This window comes from Raphanus sativus, chromosome 8 (genome assembly GCF_000801105.2).
Source record: "Raphanus sativus cultivar WK10039 chromosome 8, ASM80110v3, whole genome shotgun sequence".
Taxonomy (NCBI): Eukaryota; Viridiplantae; Streptophyta; class Magnoliopsida; order Brassicales; family Brassicaceae; genus Raphanus; species Raphanus sativus.
This window is the reverse complement of record NC_079518.1, coordinates 3,016,315-3,044,143: the sequence shown is the minus strand read 5'-3', so window position 1 is coordinate 3,044,143 and position 27,829 is coordinate 3,016,315. Positions and strand designations below refer to the sequence as shown.

Here is a 27,829-nt window from a genome sequence, read left to right as displayed (position 1 = left end):
TGGCTAACTGGCTATGTTAAAAAAAAACATAGTTGGCTATGTTTACTAAACAAAAGAAAAACGTGCAGGTAAATTGAGTCAAACGAATGTTCAAAAATAATTTTTGAGTCAAACTGAGTTCCGAGTATGACACGACGCGTAGTTAGGAGGAGGCAAGGAAGCGAAGGAGAAGCTCCGATCAAAATGTCTAAATGACTATTTTACCCTCATATCTCCGGAAATGTATTCTATTTCAAAATAAGACTAAGATCGAATGATAAATGTCATGTGTAACTATTTTTTTCTTTAAAGTTTGATTGTCAGACCATTAGCATAATTATTATGCTCATTGTTATCCAATCAATATTTATCACAAAAACATTTACAAAATACTAATATTTTCCAAATGTTTTTTAGTCAATGCTCTCAAATGAAACTTAATTTGATAGAAAATTTATAATTAAAATATATAAATTTTTAAAAAATAATTATATATAACTAATTTATTTTATTTAATAATATAAATATGTTCATAATAAAAATATATTTTAAAAAATAAAAGTTATGATTAAATATTTTAAATTTTTTAAAAAGAAAACTATTTTACATTTAAAATATAATTTAGTTTATATAGTTACACATATCATTATTAAAAAACATAAAATAATTATATTTATATATATTATATATTATAAAATAAAAATATCTATACTATTTAGAAATAAATAAATTATATGGCATATATTAATTTTTATGATAATCTTATATATAAATCATTTACTGTTTACAAATTAATAAAAATGATAATTTATATCTAAGCTATATATAATTAATTTATTTTATTTAATAATATCAAAAAATATATTATATCCAAAAATAAATTTTACATTTTTAGTGATAGTATTTCACATTTAAAATTTAATATATATAATTAAATAAGATTCATTATTTTAACAACAAATATATTTATTAATATATATTACAATTTAATATATATATTTTAAAATAAATATATTATATACTAAATTTTATGGTAGTTTTAAAATTGTATATTGCTATTTCTCTATCAATCACTTTATTAAAAAAATCAATGAGAATCTACTACTTCTACAAAATACTTCTACTGCTTCTTGATCAGTTGTACCAATCGAGACCTTAAGAAACCATTTATTCCTTTTATTCTTTATAAATAATTATATTTAGCTTTATTTAAACATTAACCACTATATTAGAGCAATTATCAACAAGTAAAAAAATTAACCCTATATTAATATATGTTATATAACCTTAGTTTTTCTTTTAAATATACATTAACCACTACGTTAGGATAATTCTATGTTATATAACTGTATATAAATTACTTTTAACATATAAGAAAAAGTTATATAAAAATGTTAGATATTTACAGAAACATGTTAAATATTTACAGAAACAAAAAAGTTATGAATCAATATTATATCTGCGGATCAAAATTTAGAAAGTATAAATATAATTATAAAAAACGGGTATAAAAACATATGATTACAAAGAACCGATCATATATTAAATTTGACCTTTAAATTACTTAATTTATAAAATAGATTTTGATTAATATTATAATCAAGTAGATTAAAAATATAAAAATTAACATTTTTTATTTCTCTAAAATTTAGGCTTTAGATTTTTAGCTTTAGCTTTAGTTTATTTTGATATAAATAATTTTCAGAGCACTAAATAAAATCTCTAGAGAAAGTGATGTTTAAAGCTAATATATTTCTTTTTAAAATATTTTGGTTTTAGATTCAATTTTGAAAATAAAAGCATGATTACTTAAAAAAAAAAGTTGTAGAAATTAAAATGGCTGTCCACGGTTCCTACTGTCTCTACTAATCACCCCCTAAATGTTAGGGTTATCGTCCGGAGAAAGTTGACCATGGCCTTTTATTTTATTATTACTATAAAGTGTAACATAAGCCAGGAGAAGTAAATAAATAATTCGACAAATGACCTTTGAAGATCGGTTGGTAACAGTTTCGAGAAAGAATTAAAGGAAAAATGGGTCTGACAGTTTTTAATAGTTTTTCACACACAAAATTATTCTGAAAGAAAAATTTATCAACAAATACACGGGACATAAATGTACTAGATGCATAAAAGAAGTACTATATGCTCAAAATGAAACTTCTATTATTTTATAAAACACTGTTAATTGTTTTTTTTGTAAACTTAATAATCAAAATTTTGAATTCAATATATTGATTATTGAGGCAAACTCCCACTTCTAGCACACCAGTATAGAGTGATGGACAGTGGACTAATTGATTCAGTGTATCGGTTAGTTTTCTTTAGGTTGAAATTACTACATAACATAAAATATAATTTACTTTAGCAGGATAAAAACAAAACTTCTGTCTAAAACTATAAACCAATTATGAATTAAATATAACGTCTAAGTATGAGACATATTTCTATTTGGTTTCCCACCAACAATGAAGTATGCATCAACTGAACTAATAACCAATTTTAAGAAGAGTCAATTGGTTAATAATACAAAAGAACCTACATATTAGCAATCTAATACTTTGGTGTCTAAGAATCAAAGTAACATCTTATGAGATTTAGAGTATCTACCTAATTAGGTAGAAAGTTTAATGTATATGGTGCAAATTCTCTTTTTAAAAAATCGTTTCTAAGGCCAGTTTTTTTTTTTAAATCGTTTTAGAACTGTTTTTACTATTTAAAGAATGTACAACCAGGGGCAAAGCCAGGTACAGTACAAGACTATGGGGGCATGTGCAAGACTAATTTTTTCAGTTCTTGATCATTCTACAAGGTAAATTAAAAATAAATTATCAGAATTATATTCATTCATTCATTTTATAAGTTTTGTGAACCCACTAAAATCTACATCTAGATTCGCCACTGTGTACAACTCAGCTTAGATAGTGTTCATAATTTGTAAATCATGTAAACGTTGATCTTTTATGTAATTCTACGGTTGAGTGACTACTGGATCGGAGGACAAGAAGACGGTGATATCATAGAAAAAAAAACAGTTTTGACACCAAAAGAAATATATTTTCTTAACCAAGTTGTCTTGGTCTAGTAGTAAAGTGACTTCGGCTGGAGCTTCCGTACTGAATTCGATTTCGTTTAACTAACGTTAAATTGCAAGAATACGTGGATTGCCGTTTTTTTCAGAGGAACTAGTCTTTGAGCCTAAAAAACCTTTAGGATCATCTATGGTTAATAAAAAAATATATATATATTTTCCCATTCTCCATTCTTAATTTAACCGTTGAGAAAACGCTTCTTTATAAATATATAAAGTAAAAAAAATTCAGTAGTTTCAGATCCATCTTTGGAGAATTTTTTTTTTTTATAAACTCTATCGGCTGATCCGGTCGGTTTCAGGAGGAATGCATTTAGTGCTATAGAGTGGACTGGGTACTACACTGCTTAACCAGAGTTTAGAATACCTTCCGACTAATGTCAGGGGGTGAACCGATCATCTGTTATGATCCACCATATAAACCACTTGGACGAAAGCCCAAACCCAAAAGGACCAAGTGATGACAATTTAGTTCCAGCGAAAATCAAACCCAAAATTAGTGTGGATACACACCAAACCCCAAAAGATTGTCACTAGTTTATCACCATTTGGTTCTTTGGATAATTTTTTAGAGAACCAACTTATTAAAATCGAATCTTCATGTTCTTAATTCGTGAATCCCAAAACACTACATCTGTAAACCGTTAAAATTGCATTTTCTGTTAAACTCAGAATCACATTGTTTTATATCATATTGGCTGACAAAAAGTCTCATGGACACAACAACATAGAATAATTTTATAATTATCTATTACAAATCTCATATATATTTTGATTATATTAAAACAAATTATTAATGCGTGTCTGTGTGAATTATGCAATGGTTCGAACTTTGAACTTTGCGAACATTTTATATCTTCTTTAAATAATTTGTTTGACTTAATTGTAACACGTCAACATTTTTGTATTTTACTTCGTTTCAGATTTACCAACAACACGTCAAACTCACCACATTCGTCAAAGAAATTAAACAAGAATAACCAATAAAGTCAAATAAATATTCAACACAATTTTAAAATGTTTAATTAACTACAGTATTAAAGAGGTTTTAATTTGATTTCGCGAGACTCGTTTTGACATTATTGAGTTGGTCTAACTTTCAACGTGGAGGTACGTACGTATACAACGTGGAGCATGCTGCATGCATATATCCAATAATCATTTCTTGTCATATACCCATATAAATCTAAAATTTATGACGTAATAGTACCTCAACCTCTTGTTGTTAATTTGTTTAAAAAACAGAATAATAAACACTAGTTTACGTGAAAACAAGGGATTGAAACATCATTTATCATTTATTAAAGTACAAACACCTGTTTTCACGTTTTAGCAAAAAAAAAAACCTGTTTTCACGTAGAGTTACCATTTGAACTTATTTGTTTATGAAACATTTGCCTATAAGTCTTTTTTTACTTAACTTTTACTAAATTGTAGACCTCCAAAAATTTTCAGGGGTGGCGTTGAGAGTATGCTTTAAGTTTATACTTAATAAGATATAACAAAAGTTTTTTTTTTGAAAAAAGATATAACAAAAGTTTTTTCTTTTTTTGTAAAAAGGCATAGTAACAAAAGTTGGTTCTTGAATTATAGAATAACTTAGATAATTGATCTTTACTGTGTCAATTACATATAAACAATTTTGCTGTCGTTATTTTTTAATGTCGCCCTAACCCCGTTAAAATAGCAGCTTCGTTGTAGCAATTTTCAATAGCAAGTGTTATCATATTATTAAAACCCTAATTACTTTTGAAATACAAAAAGGTAGACGACGTTAGGAGAAATTGAGTGCAACATTCATAATGGGAACGATCAGAAAACGTATCTATTCAGGTCTATTTTGATGGGCAGAAAAGCTAATCGCGCAGCTTCTTGACGGATTATCTAGCCACCTCCTTTATAATCTTGCACCGTCCAACAAAATTACCGCTCAAGTAAATAAGATATTGATGTAAACTGAAATAATAATAATCCAGTAACTACAAGATTCACTATGAGCTGAGGATAATAATATTTTTCATAATGGTTTTAGTTTTAGTTGTCGATACACTCTAAATTGCTAAATATTCAATATTTTGGATACCTAAGAGATTGCTCCAAAAAAAAGCATACCTAAGAGATCAGACTGATTTATAACTGATATTTCATGGTAACTTTAAAGAAAATTTTGAAAATTTACCAACAGTTTATATATTATATAACAATTATAAATGAACATGTCAAAATGTCAACTTTATTGTCAGCGTGTATATAGTGACAATAATATAGGCGATGTGATGTAGAAACAAAATAAAAATCCACAAATTTTTTTAATCAAAAACAAATCCATAAAAATCAATTACTTGTGCCTAATTTCAGTTGAAAACATTTCATAGATAGTACTTCTATATTTACGTATGTATTCAATCTAACATCCCAGAATAACTAATAAATAAGCTCTGCATTCTCAAAAAAAAAGGCTCTGCGTTCTAACATCGAGCTGTATAACTGTTCATTTAAATATAATATATGATATGGTATACAAGAAAACTGATCTTTTTAGTTAATACGTATTTGCAGTGCACCGTCCAACCAACACATATATGTGTCTTGGGTATCAGGCAGAAATAAGAATTCGATCAAGAGATGTTTTTTTCAAGTGTCAACGAATCCAAGTAAATTATAGTTACATGTCAATATCATTTTAGTGGTTTATTTTTTAAAAGCCTAAATTGTGAGGTCCGATTTTGGTGGACCTTTGGAATTTGAATGCTACACGAATGAGACGTCTGTGTAAATTTCGGCCCATGAATGCATCCAATCTAGGGGTCATGTGCGTCTTCCACCGTCCAAGTTTTATTTAACATTTTTACCTTTTCATAATTAGTTAATTTTTAACACTTGCGCTTAACCACTCTGAACTAAATTCTAGCTGAGTCTGGTTTCTCTCAAACTTATGGTACACCACTCGGTTGCTTTCGTTCTTCCCTAATGATCGCTCTTTGGCTCGTTGCCTCGGTGTTAAACTCATCTTTCACCTTAGCCACTTCTCCTATGGCTTCTCTCCTCTCTGAAGTCCATCAAATGATGAGCAATCGCATCTTTCATTTTAAACAACAGGTGTAAGCTCTCCTTGTCTTCTTGAGGTGTACTTTCATTGTGTGAGTGGTGCTTTGTAATTTCAGGTTTATTCTATTATTTTTAATAAACTGTTGTTGAATATAAATAATTATATAAAGTTACATATTTTGCTGTAGCACCATAGCTTAATAGTTTAAAAGTTCTTAAAAGTTCATACATTTTTATTAACTTTTTTTTTTTTGAAAAAGTGCAAAAATATGCATAAGACACTATAGCCTTGTTATCTAAAAGGATATGTTGGTGGGCTTAATTTTAAATAGGCTAAAACCGGCCCAAATCGAGAAAACAGACTGATTGTAATAAGGAGATTCAACCGTGATTTGAGTAAATTAAAAAGCGCGTTTTAGAGTTCAACGCGCCTTGACAGCCACCGCGCGTTTCTGAACTCCGATCAAGTTCGATGTCAGGATTCGCACCTCACATAGTGTTCCTCCTCGTTCTTGTCTCTGTCTCCTTGTCGCCGTCCGTCAGGTGAGCTAGAAAAGCTAGGCGGCAATTTCCGTTTGAACTCTATTTGATTGGATTGGATCTGGGAGTTGGGTTTTAGATCCAATTGAAAAAACTATGTAAATTAGGGTTTTGTTTACTTGATTGGACTTTTGATGAGCTAAAACTGTTTAGGTGTTTAGGTAAAGAGAGAACACTGGGTATGATAAAGCCAGATGGAGTCTCTGGTAACTACACCGAGGAGATCAAAATGATCATCGTCGATTCCGGTTTCAGTATTGTCAATGAGAGGCTTACTCAGCTTGACAAGGAGACAGCTTCCGCGTTTTACGAAGAGCACTCGTCGAGGAGCTTTTTTCCTGATCTTGTTTCTTACATGACAAGGTGAAGCATGTTTTGGTGTGCATCTTTGCTTTTTGTCTGCTTTTTGCTAAATCCGTGTGAACTACTGTTTTGAAACAAGTGGTCCGGTGTTGGCGATGGTGTTGGAGAAGAGAGACGCGGTTTCTGATTGGCGTGGTTTAATCGGGCCTACGGATGCTCAAAAGGCTAAGATATCTCATCCTCACAGGTTTGTTTTTTTTTTTCTCTTTCTATTTCGTAAGCTGTATCATTTGAAGATTGTTCGTTGACTTGTTATGACTCATTAGGTTTGCTCTTCTATCATGTATACTGTATAGCTCTTTGTCTTGTTCTTACAGCATCAGAGCATTATGTGGTAAGGACTCGCAAAGAAACTGTGTGCACGGCTCCGATTCAACATCATCAGCTGAGAGAGAGATAAAGTTTTTCTTCGAGGATGTTGTTTCAGGTTTAGTACTGTCTTATTACACTTTCTTTGGTTCTGTGTTATTTGTTTAGAATCACTGACCAAACCAAATCAATTCTGATGTTTGCAGATGACATCGCTTCCCACCAACATGATGAACTTTAGAAAACACAAAAACGTGTTCTCTTTGTAATCTTGTAACTGTTGTTTAATCTATATAGTCTCACATATACTGTTTCATAACAAATGTTCATTAATTTCGAGTGAACTTTATGAATTTTGGGAACAGTTGTATTATTACCACCCAGATTACATAGAATTAGACATCCGATGCTTTTGTTTTCCGTGGCTATTTGTTCTGGATAACTCAGGCCTAGCCCAGGTATTAGGATGAGATGTGCAAAGGCCTATTATTTTTTATATTTGATTAATTTGTAGAAGAGAAGAAGAGAACAAAAAGCGTAGAAAGGGAAAAAAAATAAGAGAAGAAGAAAACATTCCTCAAATAGAATGCCTCGTTCCGTCGCGGGCGAGACGCGTGGTGTTTTAGGGCGGCAGATGCAAGACACGTGGTTCGGTTGTGTCGGTACTGGTTTGGCTCGTGTAAAGTCCGGTTTATTAGGGTTGGAGTAAATTGGTGTTGGTTTGACTTGGTTTGTTTTTGAATTACATGTTGTTTGGACCGGGTATTTGAGTCGGAATCATGTATTTGGGCTTGGCCCGTTTTATATATAAATCTCAATTTGTGACAAAAAAAAAAGAATGCCTCGTCCCTAACAGTTCCTCACGTCCTTTCTTCCATCGTTCTTCGGTCCTCGTGCATTTGTCATCTCGGTATGTTTCTCTCTTTGCCTCCCTATCTTATAACCTTTGTAATGTAATTGACGAATTGAATGGAGAATAGGGTATAGGCCAACACTACTGGTTCGTTTTTCTTGGGAAATTTTAGTTTTTAGATGTCTAACACTTGAGAAATTTGTACTAACAAATGTAATACATTTTGGAATACAATAATATATGCAAAAAGGTAAAAAGTTGTTTTGGCCGCTATATCACTAAAATGTGGGCACATTCTTTTTATCAAATTATCCAGAATTAATTTAACATTTGTTTAAAATTAATGATATACTTACAGTTTAGAAAATCATTTCTGATATCTTGCAAGTAATTATAAATCACGATGAAATATTATATTTTTAATATAATTTCCGGTATAGTGCACTGGCTGTTAAATAAAGATGGTGCTTGCGGTTCAAGAGACTGCATGGGCCAGGAGTGGTGGCCGCCGGTTTACGTTCCAATGACTTTATTCAACAACATGATATCTGTATAATTTGATACTCTAATATCTTGTTGGTACTTAACCGATAACTTTATTCTGTCTATTTAACGTCTAGTCGCATGCTGACGAATCGCGTGACGACTGGGCATCCATTAACAACAACATGATGAATTTCAAATATATAAATCTCTATTTCCAAGTTTCTCTAAAGTAAAAGGAATTAGAATCTAGATGTCTAACACGTGTACAGGTTGAAAATCATAAAAGACATCTTAAGAACTCCCTAGATTTTGTGTTAATCACATTTCACAAGAGTTTGGGCAACGTATTAACTGGTTGAACCACATATTAATCACTTCTAGAGTGGTCCCTAATCCTAATTATTGTCCCAATGTCCCCACTCATTCTTAACTTAGTACATTATTAAGGGTGTGTGTGCGCGTGTCAGTGTGATGCCACTATAAACATTCGGTTTAACGTCCAACTTTTTATTCAGTGATTCTCGGGTTTGCTAAAGTAAGTATAAATAGAAGTATACTTAGTAATTAAATAAAAAAATTCTAGAACGTAGAAGACAAAGTTTCATGGAGACCCAAGGAAATGTTTCCCAATCCATAAAACCAGTGATGTTAGTTCATTTGGTAACATGCAATTCTATCACCTTTTTTTTTTAAATAAAAGCAATTCTATTACTTTGACAATCATTTTTATTTGATTTATTTACATACCCTGTAAGCAAGTAGAAAGCCTATTTTGACTGGTCCATATAGGTGGGAGTATTATTTTAAAAGAATATTTTCATGTCGTTGGTGCAAGAGTTAAGAAATATAGGACACTTGCCCTTATATATAGAAAATAAAAGAGTTAAAGGGAACATTGCAGAGCTCTTTACATGGATTTTCGTTATTTTTTCTTTCTTTCTGACTCTTTCTATTAGATCTTTATGCACTTTTTGAAAACAACTTTAGCACTTTACAGATTTTTAATAGTTTTCCCATAATATCTAACACTATTGCGGATATATAATTGATCAATAATACATTGTGTAGTAGACATGTCTAAACTTGGACTTAACCGGCTTGTCTTTATTATATATTGTTTGACGTTTGTTTTGTAAGCTATGAGTTACGAGACTGAACTGACACCAATTTATTTGTCTAGGTTAAATGCAGCTTACTATAAGTATATATATATACATACTTTCCGTAACCAGCACTCGTCCTAAAGGATACGAGCATGTAAATGAACTATGACTGACTTAAATATTCATATGATTTGAATAGCAACATGTAGTCATGTATAATGGTCTCCATTACCATCAAGGAAGTAATTTCGTTACGTTTCAAAGTGTGCAAATACTTTGTAATTCGTATGGGCTCATAATTTAGTCACTTCGCCTTGAGTTTTGGTCGGGACCCTTTCTCCGTTGGTGGATTTGAGGAAAATCTTTGCCAACCTGCTCACGTCCAAATATGTGAATGTGATGGCTAGATGCATTACGTAAATAAGCTATAATTACATGTCTATAAATAATATTCTATATCCGTTTCTAATTGTAAGTAATTTTATCTAAAAACACAAATATTTAGAAAGTTGTTATTTAAATAAATATTATTTAATCAATTATAAAAAATTTAACATTATTTCATTGGTCACACAGTATCTAATAAATGAAAAAGTGTATTAAAATATGTAAACTACGTATATTGTGAAACAATTTTTTTTTGCTAAAACTATCTACATTTGAAAACAAAAAGAATATCGACTAAACATACAATTACATAAATAAAATATAAAACTTTGAGACACGAGAACACAGGCTTAATTTTTTGCCTCACCTATAAAATGAGTTAATTATTAATTTTGTAATACTACTTTCGATAACTATGATTAATTCTCTTTTATATGGTAATAAAATCTAGAACTTTGGGACCAGATAACATAAGTTAATTTCCTTGTCTCATCTATAAACTAAGTTAATTAATCCATCCGTAAACTAAGTTAATTACTCTATCAATTTCATAAAAAAATTCACTTAAACATATTCCACGTAGATTAAAAAAATAATAAAATATACTAATATATTCTTATTTATTATATAATTATTAAAACAAAATGATTTAACTAAATTTTTATCAGTTATTTAAAAGTAAAAATAAAGATTTGATTTTAGAAAAGAATAACAAAAAAAAAGTTTGAAGCAAAAAATAAAAAATGACATTATTTATGAAACAGAGCTAATATTAATTTTGAAACACTTCTTTCGATAAGTAAGGTTAATTATCCTTTATATCTACTCTTTTGCATATGCCCATATGAATAGTGGTCGGATTAGCAACGTGCCCAATTATGTAAACTAGACACAAGTTTATAAGTAATTTATTATTTAACAAAACTTGAGGAGAACCCATTCCGTGTCACCGTACTAACCATTCAATGTAATGCATGTCTAGGGATTCAATTATTTCTCGTTCTTAGAACTTTGACTGGTAAAACATATCGAAAACTAGTCTAACTTCTATATATCGTCAAGGTTGCTCCACGCCCACAGTGTATGATGAGCCGAGATCAAAGCCGTGACGTTCTCTCCAATACACGGGCTTAAACTTAATTAAGCTTTTTCTAAAAAAACGAATTAATGTTAATCTGTGGGCCGTAGTAAAATGTAGAAGAATGTTGGTGGACTCGTTGGTTACGTGGGGATATGTGCTTTAGTATGAGTGAGCTTGTGAGTTGTATAAAGTAGCAACAGTGAGATGATATCTGAACACAAGATTACAAAGAACAGTTTAAAAGTTTTATTTTTTAAAAACTTGAAACCCTCTCGTTTAAATAGTCAAACTTGGAACTTGAACAACATCAAATTCATCAATCTTAGTCCAACTTGTCTAAGACTCTCTCCCAATTTATCTCTATAATAACCAATAGCAATTCACAAGTAACTTAATACATATATACATTCAATCTCTTTTGTCACAGAAGATCATTAAAAAACATGAAGGTCAGTTTTGTGGTCCTTTGAATTTAGTATATGATATACATAATACATGATACCATGTTTTCATTGATTTGTTTTATTTTTTCATTTGGTTTCTAAATTTTTTTTCCTTGATGTATTCAGTTCTTAGGATGGATGCTGAACAAGCAAAATGCAAAACATGGGGATTATAACAGAACAAGCACTTCCTCCGCTTCTTCTCGTAAGAACTTACTTTCATAAATCTTAACTTCAAGATTCTGTTGTCTGCTAGGGATATGTGCAGCCAATCCACCAGGATTCTTGTCTCTTTAATATTTGTTGTCCTAATTAAATCTTGATTTCGGACCTTATTTAACAAAGATTCTTGTCTTTTCTTCTTCTTATTTGATTGGTGGTCATCTGATTTTTGTTTCTTGAATATTGTTTTTAGATCATGTGAAGCAAGAGGCAAGAGAGGAGTTTAGCGACTGGCCTCACGCGCTGCTTGCTATTGGAACGTTTGGTTCAACAAGCAACGGTGTGAGCCAAAACGAAAGCAATAATGTTGATGAAGAGATAGAACCAGAGAAGAAATCTATCTCGCATTCCGAGCAAGAAGAAGAGACTTCTTCCTCTGATGACATTGAAGATTTTACTCCGGAGGAGGCCAAGAAGTTGCAAAAGGAGTTGATGAAAATTTTATCAAGAACTAAGAAAAGGAAGTCTGATGTGAATAGAGAGCTCATGAAAAATCTTCCTTTGGATAGGTTCTTGAACTGCCCATCGAGTTTAGATGTGGAGAGGCGAATCAGCAATGCACTCTGCGCTGTTGTGGATTCATCTGAAGAGAGTGAAGATATGGAGCGAACAATTAATGTTATTCTTGGTAGATGCAAAGAGATTTCTATCGAAAGCAAGAAGAGGACAGACATAAGCAAGACGTCTGTCTCATATCTTTTCAAGAAGATCTTTGTATGTGCAGATGGGTTTTCTACATCCCCGAGCCCTAGCTTGAGAGACACGCTTCAAGAATCAAGAATGGAGAAGGTAAAAAAGAGTATATATAATTTTATTCAAATATATAATATTTTGGTTGTCTCTAATCAAATATCAATTTACAGTTGTTGAAGATGATGCTACATAAAAAGATTAATGCTCAGTCCTCGTCGAAACCAACAACATCATCAACAACAGAGAGATGCTTGCAAGGCAAGAAAAAACTCTCTTTGAAGAGTGAAGAAGAAGAAGAAACCAACGAAAGAAGAAGTAGTAGCGATGGACATAAATGGGTCAAAACAGATTCGGACTGTGAGTTTTCATCAGATCCTCATTAAATTTAGTAATATCATAAACAAATAAGAGCTGATTCTATCTTGTTTTGATTACAGTCATAGTTCTTGAGATCTGATGCAACCTTCGTCCTTCAAACCCTTGCAAGAATGTATTCAGCGTACAGGTAATTAAGACTTAACAAGACAATCTCTTAACGTTCTATGTTTCTCTTATCTAAAGCTTATGTGAGATGTTTTATTTGATCATTTATGCAGATTCAAACTCAGAGAATAATGAAACAAGTCTTGTTTTAGATGATTTTTTTAATGCATCTGCACGTGTATGTATGAATACCTTCTTGTTTTTTTGCATGATTTGATATGTGGGCATTTGGGCCCATAGAAGCAAACATGTTCTTGAAACATATATACATGTGTGTATGTAAGTGATCATTTGTGTAATGTTAAGGTGGACAACCTTAAGTTTTAAAGATGAACTAGATTTTGACCCGCGCTTCTGAAGCGCGGGATATTTTACGATGAAAAATTTTATTAAAAATTTAACAAACATTTTGGTAATTTTTAAAGAGTGTGTATTTAAAATATTTTTGTATTTAAATCAGTATTTTTAAATTCAACCCGATTGTGATTGTACTGGTTAATTCGGAGATCTGACAATTCAATTTATGTTTTTAAAATATTCAATTAAAAAATCACTAAAACCCGAGACTAACCGATTGAACTGATGGATGACCGATATGTAATCTAATTGGATTTAAATTGTAATAGTTTCATAATTTGTAATCTTATAATCGAAATTTTAAAGTTCACTATTTTGCAATTTATGAAATTATGACGTTTCTACAAAATTTTAAAGAGAAAATGATAGATATAAAATAACTAAGATTAATTATTGTATTATTTGGAAACATTGATAGTAGTATAAAAAATATATTGTTTGGAAACATTGATAGTAGTATAAAGAAATAAGTATATTATTTGGAAACATTGATAGTATTATAAAGAAATAAGTATATTGTTTGGAAACATGGATAGTAGTATAAAGAAAGGAACATTAGTGATTTAATGTATGTTTAACTATAAAGTATAAAGATGTATTTAATTTAAAAACTTACAAAATAAATGTTAGGTCCAACAGAATATTTCTGTTTTAATAAGATAGATATTTCTTCTTCAACATTACGTTCTTTTGTGCGTTTAGTTAAGTTATTTGTAGTACTTCTTCTAGTTTCTTCTCGGTGTACTATATATATATATATATATATATATATGTTAGAGGTCCCAATCAATTACCAAAAAATATGAAGATTTTCTCAGGATGAGGAGAAAACCATAAGTCCATAACCTCTTGATAACTTCCCCGTTCTCCTCGATTAGTAGTAGTAAGTGCTTTCAAAATAAAACAATGAATTCATAAACTAAACTATCTCTTTAGCACTAAAACATTGGTGTATAATTTTTTTGACTTGCTTTCTCAGAAGTTCTTTTTTTTTGTCACTTTAATAATTCCATAATAAAAATAAAAAGGCGGGGGGGGGGGGGGGGGGGGGGGGGTAAGGCCCAAATAACCCGATCGTTAGCCCACTAAGGGTTGCAAAACAGAGAGACGAAGGGCCGATTTGGCCAGAGAATCCGACAAAGTGTTTTCGGTTCTTGCAAAGTGAGAGAAAGAGATAGAGGTGAATCCAGATGAGATTGAGCGGATGTCAGTGATGATTCCGATCAACTCTTTCCTCTGGTTCGATCCATTAATTGCTCCGATGAGCGTTGAACAGTCTGAGAAGACTTTGATGTGGGAGAAGCCCTGGTCTCTTGCCGATCCGAGAGCTGTTACTACCGCTAATGCTTCCGCAACGAAAGGGGAAGAGATGTAAGCTTGTGATATCGATCCTTCGATTGGAGCCGAGATAGAGGGGCCTGTGAAGTTCCACGCCAAGCCCGTTCTGTTGCGCTCTTTACTCCAAGCTGCATCTGTCTTGTATGTGATCGCTCCAACCTGCATATTCTGTGATGCTCTGATCCTATCTTGGTTTCCAATCCTTCTTGGTAAGGCTGTAGCTGTTACTTCTTTTCCTTGCGCTTTGTTCCACTCCAAAGCTAAGCGTATTGCTCTTGTTGCAGTTTCCTCGGCGATGAGGAGTTTATTCTCGATAACCAAAGTGTTCCTCGTGAGCCATAAAGATCAAAGGATCCAAGGGAGAATATGTAACAGCTAGTTATGGCTATTTCGGCCCAAAGTTTGGAATCACACTTCCGAAGAATCTCAAACATACGGAACTGAAAGTTTCAGCCCAAGCCATTTTATATACATTGCTAACAAAAACGTAAAGAAATTCTGAGAGCCACAACTTCCTAGGAATCTCGGAAGAAAGAAATTCAAAAATACAATCGAAAGATCAATCAAGCTCCACATCATGAAGGTCCCAGCGACCATACTTTTATTCTCTCTTTTTAGAAAAATATCATTTTACCTGAACACGTTTTTTCTAACGAGTCGTAATCATGAAGCAACGTATTGATTATTGCATCCGTGAAAGGGGCAGTTAGGTCAATTAATCCCTTTAGCCATTAGTTTTGTTTTTCTTGACTAATCGTATTAGGTGGGATCAAAAGATTTGCCTTCTCTCGTGGGGAAAAATGCAAATCACACATTACTGTCGCGAGTGCTTCGTATGATATTGCGCGACTTGTCCTAATCATAACAGATGACTCTATTTAACTCACGTGTTTTTTTAATCTTCTGTCGGGTCTCAGACAAGTGCCATACTTTTGAATTTTTTTCACACGGAACTCCGGAAATTACGAGACAGAGCCCCCACACGGCCCACGTACTATTCTATTCGAGTTTCCATTAAAGTTTAACTTTTTTTGTACGACCGTTAAAGTTTACTAACAAGTTCTTGTAACGCATGAAAAGTCCCATGAATATGAGTTCTAACTACGATAATGCCACAACGATAGCTTAGGCTGAGCTCTTGTGGAATGGCAGTTTCGTAGTTATAAACATCTTTGGGGTTTCTTTATGAATATGTAGCAGATTGGCTAACGGCGTTTGATAACGTGGTCGTCGGTGTGTAACTCTTTACGCTCAAGGAAAACGTGCGGGAAATTCTAATTGAAAAAAAAACATTTGTTTAGTCTAAAATCTGACCGTCCAATATCCATAAACAGATATTCTGTACCAAACTAAACAAAAACATGTGAGCATATTTAAATAAAAAGATAGGCGACAGATTTGTTATACCAAACTTTTAACAATAAATAACTAGCGATGGATTACTACCATTAACTTTGTTATTGTTATGAAATTTCCTCTCTCTTTCACACGAGGAATATTTATTTATTGCCAAATATCTGAATTTTCATTTATGAATAAAAAGTAGAATTACCACATACTGAAAAAAAGAAGAATAAGAAAATAAAAACAAAAATAAAATATCATTTTCATTTTTATTTATTTATTTGAGGCTATTAAAAGCCACAGAAAATGAGTTTATAAAACACATGAGCGAGCTCGACGAATCCCACTTGTATTTTTTTCTTTCGAAAAAGGGCAATCCCACTTGTATTCTTTCTTCCACAATATGTTGAGAAATGAAGATGGTAAGGCACAACCGCCGGAGAAGTTTAACTTTACCCGGAGATGTAGTTTGCTCAGCCGTTACTTGAAGGAGAAGGGTAGTTTCGGGAATATAGATCTTGGATTAGTCCGAAAGCCGGAGGATCTAGGGTTACCTGGAAACTCTGATCAACAAGGTACTTTATATGTTCCTAGCTCTCACGTCCGTCACTTGTAATAGTAAAGTCTGTTCTTCATTCAAAAAAAAGAAGTAAAGTCTGTTTTTTATTTATTCATTTGCAAGTCAGTTCCTTAAAAACTTAAAACTCGAATTAACTCCTTTTGTAATATGTAACCAGGAAAAGAAATAAGAAGATAATTTAGTTGATTTCGGAAACTGATACGGTTCATGAATCGCAAAAAATAATAATTATTTTTGTAGAGTTTATTCGCTTGATTCCAATAAAGCTGACAATAGTGTTTATTCTCTTTATTCAGACAAACAAAATGTGATGCACAAGGCAAATTCGGAAATCAAAGCCCTTAACGTCTTAGGCGAACCCTCTAGCTTATCTGGAGGCAAAGCCAAAGCTACCAATATCAGGTGAGGTCTATAATAATAACACTTGTTGCTATTCCGGTTTTAAATGGGGTTTTTCTGAAACCGGATTTTGGTTTACAGTGAACCATCAGATCCGGGAAGTTCCCAGCTGACAATCTTCTTTGGAGGAAAAGTTTTAGTATACAATGAGTTTCCTTCAGACAAAGCTAAAGAGATAATACAAGTAGCAAAACAGGCCAAGCCTGTTACTGAAGTTAATGTCCAAAACAACAACAAAAGCAACATGGTTCTTCCTGATCTCAACGAGCCCTCAGATTCTGCGGATGTCAATCAACAGCAGCAACAACAAAACCAGCTCGTGGAACGTATAGCACGTAGAGCTTCCTTACATCGATTCTTTGCTAAACGTAAAGACAGGTAAACTTAACTTGACTTGTTCAAAATATTATTTGACAACTATAAGTGCTCCAACATTATCCTAGTATTCAATCAAAACCACGATAGATAGTCACGTGATAATTTTCATTATTTATTTTTTCATCACAGAGCTGTGGCTAGAGCTCCATACCAAGTTAACCAAAACGCTGGTTCTCATCACTATCCTCCCAAGCCAGATAATGTACCTGGTCAACAGCTAGAGCAGGGACAGTCGTCACAACGACCAGCTCAACCCAAACCAGAATGTGATAAAGATATGTTAATGGAAGTTAAGGAAGAAGGCCAATGTTCGAAAGATCTCGAACTTAGGCTATAATCAAATTTTGTTAAATATTTGTAAGAAACTTAAACTTAAGATTATCGTCTGACTTATTTCAAGTTATTTTTGCTTTGTACTAAAGTTTGTAATCATTTTTAACTTGAATATTTATAAATGCAATAGTAAATTTAGATGCAATTTATAACAATTTGATTTGCAAATTATAGTGAAGTTTAAATTTGGTCTTTCGAAGCAAGTTATAACATTTTGATTGACAATTATACTCTAAACAAGATCTAATTTGGATAATGTAACTGTGGCTTTTATTATAGCGAAATTCATTTTGTAAATTACATCAGTTACATGAGATTGTAGCGAATTATATTACAATTTTTTTGGCATCGACTTCAATTTTATCAGTTTTGCCAGTTAGAATTACCTAACCTAATTTATGATGGATAAATTATGTCTTGTTGGAGTGAAAATGCAAATGAGAGAGTGACTTTGCTTACAGTATTTTTGTAAGCCGTAAAGCTTCAAAAGGTTGTTGACTTCTCTTGTGATATACTGTTTTCGGGTTTTTCATAGTGGATTTTGATTTTTGAGTGCGTGATGTGATTTGATCAGTTTAGTAAATGTTTATCTCTTCGACATTTCTGGTCCCTTTTATATTCTCTTAGTTTACTATAAAAAAACTTCTCCACAAGATATCATAACAGTGCTGTAATAATGCATACCAACGTAGAATTTCATACTAAATATATCTCATTTATTTAACGAAGATGCATGCCTGATCGGATTCATTTATTTAGATCTTCATACCAAAAGAAATTATAGATTTCTAGTAATTACATAAGACCAGTCAATCATTATAGTAAAATATATTACTTAAGAGTTACTTAAAATTATTTATAGAAATAATTTAGGAATTTGAATTACTTTATAAAATTTTAATATTATGTTTCACTATTATATTCTTATATAATTGAATATAATAAATTTGTAAATAACATATTTTAAAAATAAATTCACACGACATTCCAAGGTTGGAGAGATAATGTGACAATCTATACTATTATTTGCGAAATGATTTTTTGCAACGAAGCTCTCACGTTAAAAGTTAGAGCGGTTAATGTCGTTATTACCCTTAATGATTTTATATATAACTTATTATATAATTAAAAACGAAGTTTATATTTACATTAACAATATTATGTTTATATGTTATATTAGATTATAATTAATGTTGTCAAAATATATAAAGATAATTTTTATATATATTGTGTTGTTATCTGAAAGTAGTATTTGTAAAAAAAATTAAAGTTAAAAAAAAATTTTAAGTTAATATATTGTGTTTTTATCAGAAAATAATATTTGTAAAAAAATTAAAGTTAAAAACGAATTTTAAGTTAATAATATTATATTTATGTGCTATATAGATTATAAATTAATTAATATTGTAAAAAATAAAAGATAATTCTTACATATATTAATTTGTTATCTGAAAATAATATTTTTTAATTTTAAAAGTTTAAGTTAATAATATTATATTTATATGTTATATTATAATATAAATTAATATTTTCAAAAAAGATAATTCTTACATATATTTTGTTGTTATCTGAAAATAATATTTTTTAATTAAAAAGTTGAAAAAATAAAATATAAAAACAATTTACAATTACATATTATTCAATCAAAAACATTTGTATAAATTTATTTTCTAAAATATTTCAAATATGTGAGTGTTTTTTAAATTCCAACACAATAATAAATGTATTTACTTTTTATGGAAACTTTTTATCATACATAAAATTTTGATGCTTAATTTAATTTTTGATAACATAAATAATAACTTATTATTATAATTTTGAAATAATAAATATTTAAAATATAATTATGCCCGCATATTTAGTCATGCTCTCCATAGTTATAGGTTTAGTCATATATTATGTTTAATTATTAATATTAATTACTAAATAATTTTGGTGGTTTAACTGATAAGTTATCATTATCTTAAAATAAATAAAATATGCTAAAGATAATATCATAACCAAACTTATACTATAATTTAGTAATATTAAAATATTACATATATATATTATTTATATTTTGATTTAGTAACTATATTTAATATATATATATATATATATATATCACATAAGATAGAATAATAATTTATATTTTACGATATATTTCTGTTATAAAAGTTAAAAATAAGATATAGAACAATTTATCTATATTTATACTATTATTTGTGAATTTATTATATAGTTAAAACCGAATTTATATTAATGATATTTTTTTAAATAAGATAATTCTTAGATATTGTGTTGTTATCGTAAATTAAATATTTATATCTATACTATTGTTTGAGAAGTGAATTTGTTTATTTGTCATGTTCTCCATAATTACAGGTTTAATCATATTTTATGCTTAATTATTAATATTAATTACTAAATAATTTTAGCAATATTAAACTCACTCTATTTTAATATATATATATATATAAGATTGAATAATAGTTTATCTTTTACGATAATTTTTAAGACAGTTAAAATTACTTATTGTGATGATTTCGAAAAAAGTCGGCAGAAGAATCAAAATTATTTATACTATTATTTGTAAAATAATTATTTTCTCTCACGTTTAAATTTAAAGCGTTGAAAATATTTATTATTCTTGATAAATAATTAGGTTATATTTGTTTATATATAATTACCCATAGTTGTTTTTTTTTTGTCACGAACCCATAGTTGTTTTTTAAAAATCATTAGTTTGGTATTCATCATTACCTAAAAGATTCTATATTATATTATCTAAAAATATTTTATATCATATATTTTAAAAATAAATATAATTTATGTATATATGAATATTTAAGTTTATATTACATAACAAAAACATTTTATTAAAATAAAAAATATTTAATATAAAAATTAATATTTAGTTAATTATTAAATATTTCAAAAACATGAGAGTCTTTTAATTCTAAGGTTTTTGAATTGATAGTATATCTCTTCGTGTTGTGCAAAAAAAAAAGTATATTTCTTCGTAATTTTTCTAAACTATTAAGCTCGTAAGTGCGGGCAAAACACCTAGTAACATTTAAAAACATAAAAACGAGTAAATTAACATATAGGAGTATTTCTTGCTCTTCTAATTACAATAAAAGTACCACAAATCAAGAAGCTTCTATTTTTCAAACAGTGATTATATCAAAAGCTTAAAATATATTAGTTTTCCTCTCTCATAATACAGTATGATATTAAGATAAAAATAAGGAAAACATAATGCGATTTGAGCAAAAAATAAGAAAAATTAATGATATGTTGTTAATTATTCTTTCTGCATCTATGCCTTTTGAAGAGTGAACCTGAAATGTAGAACATCATAATTTACATACACCTAAAAGTCATCAATATTTGTAAGAAATCTGAAAGATGTGAATCTGTACCATCCATTCCTGTAGGAATGATAAACTGATTTTGATGTTTTCATCCTCATTATTCATCTGGAAGATATCTATCGTCTTTAAAGCATCATCATTTGGAAAGGATGGCTTGAGATCTTCCAAGCCAATAAACCTTCCACAACAAGAAAGAACTTCAACCACGGTTTGTAATTTCCAACGTATATATAAAATACATGCATAATGTGAAACTTACTGTAAAATAACAGTCGCCACATTCTTAAATATCTTTTCTGCTTCATTTCTTGCTTCAGAATCACATTTTATTGTAGCAACTACACCTTTTTCTTTTCCAAACATCAATTTGTTCCTCTGCCATGCTGATAGATGAAGAGGACTCAGATCATCAAACTTCAGTGCTGCATTGTGTGGCAAGTATGGACTGATTTCCATGGTTGGAGGAGCCGACAGAACTTCATCTAAATACTCATCTAAATACTTATACTGAGCCTAGCTTTAGTTTATTAAATGCTTTGTAATCGTTTTCTTCTGGATCCTTTCTTATAACATTTTATGCCATCTTCTTCTTGAAACTTATTTTAATTATGGTTCTGTTTCAATATCATTGTTTCCGTCATTGTGAGGACATATTTTATGCTTTATTTTCAAATTATGGATAATGATGAGTCTAACTTATTTTGTGTATGACATAAGCTTTGTGATGGTTTCTTTGGGGGGTGGTCTTTTCTTATACCCTTTATTATTGAGATGATACTGAGAAACAAATGGAAGAAAAATAAAATAACTTTGAGGAAAAAGAATAAGAAAAATAAATGAAACCGATGTTCATTGTTATTGCATATCTCAATAGAAAGTATTAGGGAAACAAAAATACACTAAAATGAACGTTAAGCAGTTTTGTAACTTGAATATATCAAAAACTTAAATATTAGATTAATATTAAAACTGTGATAGTCACAATCCTATAGTTTTACAACGTATTTGTTTTAGTTGGTTTGAAAAAAAAACATTTTTCTCAATGTATTTGTTGTTCATCATGCATCCTTTTGATGTTAGAGATGAACTTTTGCTCATGTTTTATTTTCAAATTATTGTATATAGTGAGTCTAATAATGCTTTGTTAGTCCAATAAATCTATATAAATGAAAACCCTGTTCGGCGATTACTATATTGTTCCTCTTTTTTCAGAGTGTTGAGTCTGTTGCATGAACATGTATGACTCTCGTAGAACATGTTCATCGAGCTACACACAGGGTAAAGCTAGTGTATAAGGATAGGGTAACATGTATAATTACTTCATAATCAAAATATGTTTTATCTCATACAAATATCAAAGAAATCGACAATAATGTACACAAATCAAATCAAGTAGTTCTCTTCACCACAACAAACTATGTACTTGTGTGTATAAAGTTAAACATAAGAGTTTAGTTTTCTTCATTTTTCATGTTATCTTGGCGTCGAGTCGTTTCTTTTGCTACGCAATATAAATACAGTGAAACATTTATAAATTAATAATGTTGGGACTATATCAAAATTATAATTTTTATTAATTTATAGAGATTATTAATTTATCGAGACACTAATTGAACCAAAAACTCAATTTGGCACTATGAAATTATATTAATTTATAAAAATACTAATTTATAGATTATTAATTTAAAGAGGTTGTACTGTAGTGAGAAGAATGATCTCTTACAGTCTCTAGCTTTCACTTTAAAACTCCCTAAACACACAGAGCCTATTGTCAGAGGACTTTCATGAACCATTCAAGGCAACAAAAGAAATATAAAATGTTTGTTAATACTTGTTCATCATCGTCACCTTCAGATGTAGTTACAGAGACCAAATCCATCAGACTATCCACAGTACAAGTTTTCTTTCCAGACTTAAGCAAATGTTAGATCCCTTTAGCTAAATCTTTCTGAGAACGGAGTGGAGAAGAGTTAGAAAACAGTGACATGACTCTGAGATATCAAGGAAAGAGTATCAATCATAACTTATATGATTCACTCAATCACTATAATCACTCCATCATATATTCTTCTTAATGATTATATGATCTTCACATTTATTGTTTGATTCATATAGTTCTACTATATAAAGCTATGTAACTCTCTTCATATCAGTAACACAATTCATACATTTTTCATAAGTTATTATGGTATCAGAGCAGGTTATTTTTGTGAGTTTTGATCCACCGATCAAACTCAAGATAAACACGTTTCCGTAGCTTTTATTTAGAATTGCACGTTTTTTGGTTTTCTTCTTCTTTTACTTCAAGTTTTCTTAATCTTTTGGTTCTCATTTGTTACTTTTCTTTTTATCAAAGCCAAAGTGCTTCTTGTAGTGATTAATAAAGCCAACGTTCCATTTCTTCTGCATCTCGAGTCCAGGTGTGCACACGTCTACTTTCTTGATATGTGGTCAAATCATTTATGACTCCATCAAGCTATATGCTTCCACACGACTAGCGTCCGTGTCTAAATCAATCCAAGCTACAAGTCTGTCTCACCGTATGGTTCAAACGCAAGGCTTCTTCTTATCTCTTATCATATTTTCTTAAAGATGTCAATCTCAAGCCGCTGCTTCCGCTATCTTGGCTTCATCACCCCCTTGAGCTTGAAGGGGCGTATCAAGGAAAGAGTATCAATTATAACTCATATGATTCACTCAATCACTATAATCACTCCATCATATATTCTTCTTAATGATTATATGATCTTCACATTTATTGTTTGATTCATATAGTTCTACTATATAAAGCTATGTAACTCTCTTCATATCAATAACACAATTCATACATTTCTCATAAGTTATTATGAGATGCTGTTGTTGTTACCCATTTCTTTCTCATTCTTGAACTCCAAGAAGCAGGACTTCCCATGGGAGGAGAATCATCAGCATCTGAATACTCGTGCGGATAAGAGAATGCGTGTTGCAAGCTTGAGTTACACGAGAGAGGAATCTCACTAGGTGAATCCATTAAAGATCCAACGTAAGTTGAAGGTAGAGCATTAACTAGATTTTCATCTTTGTCACTAAGTGAAGGTTTTTCATCAATAATATAAATATCACTAAGTGAAGGTTTTTCATCAACTACTAGAGTTTCCATTTCTCCTAGCTTCCTCTTCTTCTTTGACATGATTCTCCACAACTTGTTTCTCTTCTTCTTCTGCCATTTCATCAAAATCATCAGCCTTCAAGTTCTCTGGCACATCACTCAATGCCACTGCCTTGCTTCTGGTTCATCTCTTTGTTCACCACATCATCAGAGTCTAGAGTTGTCAACTCTGTGAACTCTATGTTCGTAGAGAAGATTTTCCCAAGTGATCTTGGTCTTCTTGTCTTAACAGGAGATGGTATCTCCTCCTTTGTAGTCTTCTTATTACTTCTACTTCCTACCTGTGTTCGCATCACAGGAGCATTTCTGACAGCTAAAGAAGATGTTTTTGTGTTTTCTTTCATAAGATCAGAGAAATTAGGAACAGAAGGTTGACTAATCTCTGTTGTTCTTCTCATGATGGTAATTGATGGTTTTGAGACTCTGGAGCTCCGGTTTGGTGATGGAGCCTTTCTAACTTGGGAGCTTCTAGAAACACTCTTTCCAATAGATTCTTTGTCTTTCACGTCTTCTTCTTCGCTCTGTAATGAGTTTACCAAATAATAAGGCAAGGTTTTGTTATCTTCATCATATGAACTAAAATGTTTTAGATTACCTGAAGCTTTTTCATATTTGACCGAGAGTTAAAAGATCTGAGTTTCTCTGCACGTTGGCGTGTATTTGATACTGAATCATGTTTCTTCTCAGAAGCAGCAGAGAACTTAGCCTTCATCTCGGTTCTACTTCTCTCCAGAGCTTCTTGCATTGACTTCAACTTGGTTTCTTTAGAACTCCATTCTTCTCTCAGTTTTGCATCCCTTTTCTTCATATACATCTCGTATAACTTCCCTTTGCAATCATCTGAGTAACTTAATTCAGCTACATTCCGACTCATTACAACATTCTTGTTGTCTTTTTCATCACCACCTCGTTTATCCCCTTGCCTAGACATTCTTGCTCTATGCGTTTGATTCACAGACGTTGCACGAGCTCTTCTACTGTTGATCTTCCCAGCTGAATCTGCATTCACAAGATCATCCTCTGCACCAAATGATTGCTGTTGTGCCACATTATGGGGCTTGGATGCATAGCTCTCTTCTTCTTCTCTCTGCCTTGAATCATCACCATCAGACTGGTTTTGAGAATCATCACCATCAACACCCTTTTTACTGTCTACTTCAGACTCTCTTGGCACTATGGCATCAGGGTTACCAGAACATGGTGTACTCGAGGGACCTTCTTGCTTGCCACTACCGTCAAAACTCATGTCACTGACAACACTCCATCTTCTTAAGACCGATTTCTCAGGGATCACAGGAGCAGCTGATGAGACATCAGAAGAAAGCCTCCTCGGTTCTGTGGATTTAGCAACAACCACAGGTTTGTGTCCTGAATTTTCAGTCTTTTTGCTCTCAAAGAGATTAATCCTATCTTGCACGCTGAGTCTCCTTGTATGTTGTTGACTGGTCTTAACAGTAGATGATTCATCCAAACTCTCCTCTTCATCTTCTTTACTACTTTGAATTTGACTGATGTTTGTTTTACTGACTGATGTCAAGTGCTTCGTGACTAGGTCTGGTCTTCTTTCACATAATGACATATATTTTCCACATGCTTCACTGATAATATAGAAACAATATTCAGATCACAAGTTAAAAAAAAAAAATACAATTGCATAAAGAGAAACACCAAAAAGCAAAACAAGAAGTGCTTACGATAAAGGATGTGCACCGAATGTATCAGCAAAACGATGGAGATGAGAAACAGTTTGAGGATCAAAACCATTAGTTGAGGCGTGAGCAATAGATGTAGTTAAGTCCTTTGTAATAGCATCAAGTCTTAAATCTATAGCTCTTAGCAGCTCCTTCCTGTACATTATACACAAAGAAAAGCTAGTCAGCAACACGCACTTTGACACTACAATACAAAAGCAGAGAGGTTAACTTACTTCGTTGCATCCGTTACATCTCCATCATCTGAAACATGGAAAAAAGAATATTACGAACCAAGTTTGATAGTAAAATTAAAAAAAAAAACTTTGTGGAACAAATGAGGAAGTTAAACAGACCCTGAGAATATAATATTCGAGCTGCTTCCAACTGTGACATCTCCGAATCAAATGTATTCACTCTTTCCAAAACTTCTGGACCGTTAACATACTGAACAAACCTGAAAAAAAAAGTCCAAGAGATTATACATACTAAGCTACTTGTAACTTTAATGCTAAAAGACAAAAGCAAAACGTTTCTCTATGAAAACCTCTCGAGTGTTCTTCTTGTGAACCAATATTTGCCATTGTGGTTTTTTTCTACTTCCGCTCTAAAGAATGATTGTGTTGCGAGAACACTCAGATGATTCACGAATGGTTCGATCAATCCTGAAGCCAGTTTCTCTGTTTCTCCATTACTCGATACAAATAATTCGCATCTGTTAAAACACACCACAAGTCATACAAGTTTTTAACATGTAAAAGCATGCATTGTCATTCATACAGAACACATATATCAGTAGGAGAATGAGATTCACTCACCGTGAATGTTTTTGCGAAAGCTCAAAGATAGCGTAGTCAAGAACAGTATCATCCTTCATTGTTCACACTAGTGAAAAGCTCTCTCTTTCTCCTATACCAGAATGTGAATCATTAAGAGATCATAAGAATTTTATGAGACTAATACAGTAAGCAATTAAATGTATAGCAATAAAGAGAAACAAGAGTTCAGTTCAACGATAATACTTATCGATGACAACTAATTCACTATCAAACCATAGAAATTGTATACAACCGTATGAGTGTCTGCATACCTGTCGTTGCTAGAATGTTTTTCTTTTTTTTTTTGCAATAAAAATTGCAATAAAAATGGCAATCTTTCTCGTTGCCCAAGTTGAAGAAGAACTTTCTTTTTTTTTTTGTTCAAAGAAGAAGAACTTTCTTCTTTTTTATTTCTCTATAAGCGATCTACTAGATATAGAATGTAAAGCTCTAGAGAGAGAGAGAGAGAGAATTTGCTTCTGACAACTTTCAACTTCTTTTTATTTTCCTTGGCGTAACAGTCTGTGTAACGAATGAGAAAATACAAATGACGCAAGAGTCGAGAAGAAGATACCAAAACCCGTTATTATTTTTACCGAATTACCCTCCTGTCCGGTTCGGACCCTGTTGTCCCATTTTTTGTTTTTCCAAATTATCATTAGTTAGTTTTTCCAAATTGTCCGGTTCGGTTCTCTATGGTTTAATTTTAGTTGTTAAAAAAAGAACTCTATGGTATTATTAAATTAATAGTTTTGATCGGCCAGTGGAACTCTCTCAACGCATCCGGTTTAAGTAATTTGAGATTTGGTATTGGAGGTGGTTTAGTAGGATGGGGGGCAATCTTGTAAGATGGACTTGGTAGAAGAGATGTGGTCAAGGGCTCCTCTACTATGTGGACCAAACATCCTATGAACGAATTTTAACGGTAATAAATTTTATTTTGGGAAACAAAATATAAATATGTTGAGTAGAGACAACGAGTCATATATACACAATTTAAAAAAAA

The 27,829-nt window shown here is 31.3% G+C and overlaps 3 protein-coding genes and 1 pseudogene across 5 annotated transcripts; 3 read left to right on the top strand and 1 right to left on the bottom strand.

Moving 5' to 3' along the window:
- The first annotated feature begins 6,507 nt into the window (after nt 1–6,507).
- On the top strand, nt 6,508–7,703 carry LOC108831448 (probable nucleoside diphosphate kinase 5). 3 transcript variants are annotated; one of them, XM_018604997.2, is made up of 5 exons: nt 6,508–6,661; nt 6,812–7,021; nt 7,101–7,208; nt 7,339–7,448; nt 7,537–7,703. In XM_018604997.2, the coding sequence occupies exons 1-5, from the start codon at nt 6,591–6,593 to the stop codon at nt 7,569–7,571; spliced, it is 534 nt and encodes a 177-aa protein (XP_018460499.1). In that variant the 5' UTR covers nt 6,508–6,590; the 3' UTR covers nt 7,572–7,703. The 3 variants fall into 3 exon arrangements, with proteins under 3 accessions (XP_018460499.1, XP_018460498.1, XP_018460500.1); XM_018604996.2 differs by having other exon boundaries at nt 7,318–7,448; XM_018604998.2 differs by having other exon boundaries at nt 6,529–6,661; nt 6,820–7,021; nt 7,318–7,448.
- A 4,082-nt stretch (nt 7,704–11,785) lies between these two features.
- On the top strand, nt 11,786–13,450 carry LOC108821627 (protein LAZY 2-like). Its single transcript, XM_018594626.2, has 5 exons — nt 11,786–11,888; nt 12,099–12,694; nt 12,769–12,955; nt 13,036–13,103; nt 13,195–13,450. Exons 1-4 carry the CDS (start codon nt 11,822–11,824, stop codon nt 13,053–13,055), a joined length of 870 nt encoding a protein of 289 aa, XP_018450128.2. The 5' UTR covers nt 11,786–11,821; the 3' UTR covers nt 13,056–13,103; nt 13,195–13,450.
- A 2,795-nt stretch (nt 13,451–16,245) lies between these two features.
- On the top strand, nt 16,246–17,965 carry LOC108819691 (protein TIFY 11A-like). The gene is made up of 4 exons (XM_018592741.2): nt 16,246–16,695; nt 16,997–17,102; nt 17,181–17,477; nt 17,607–17,965. Exons 1-4 carry the CDS (start codon nt 16,524–16,526, stop codon nt 17,812–17,814), a joined length of 783 nt encoding a protein of 260 aa, XP_018448243.2. The 5' UTR covers nt 16,246–16,523; the 3' UTR covers nt 17,815–17,965.
- A 5,205-nt stretch (nt 17,966–23,170) lies between these two features.
- On the bottom strand, nt 23,171–27,324 carry LOC130498705 (COP1-interacting protein 7-like; annotated as a pseudogene).
- Between the last annotated feature and the right edge of the window lie 505 nt (nt 27,325–27,829).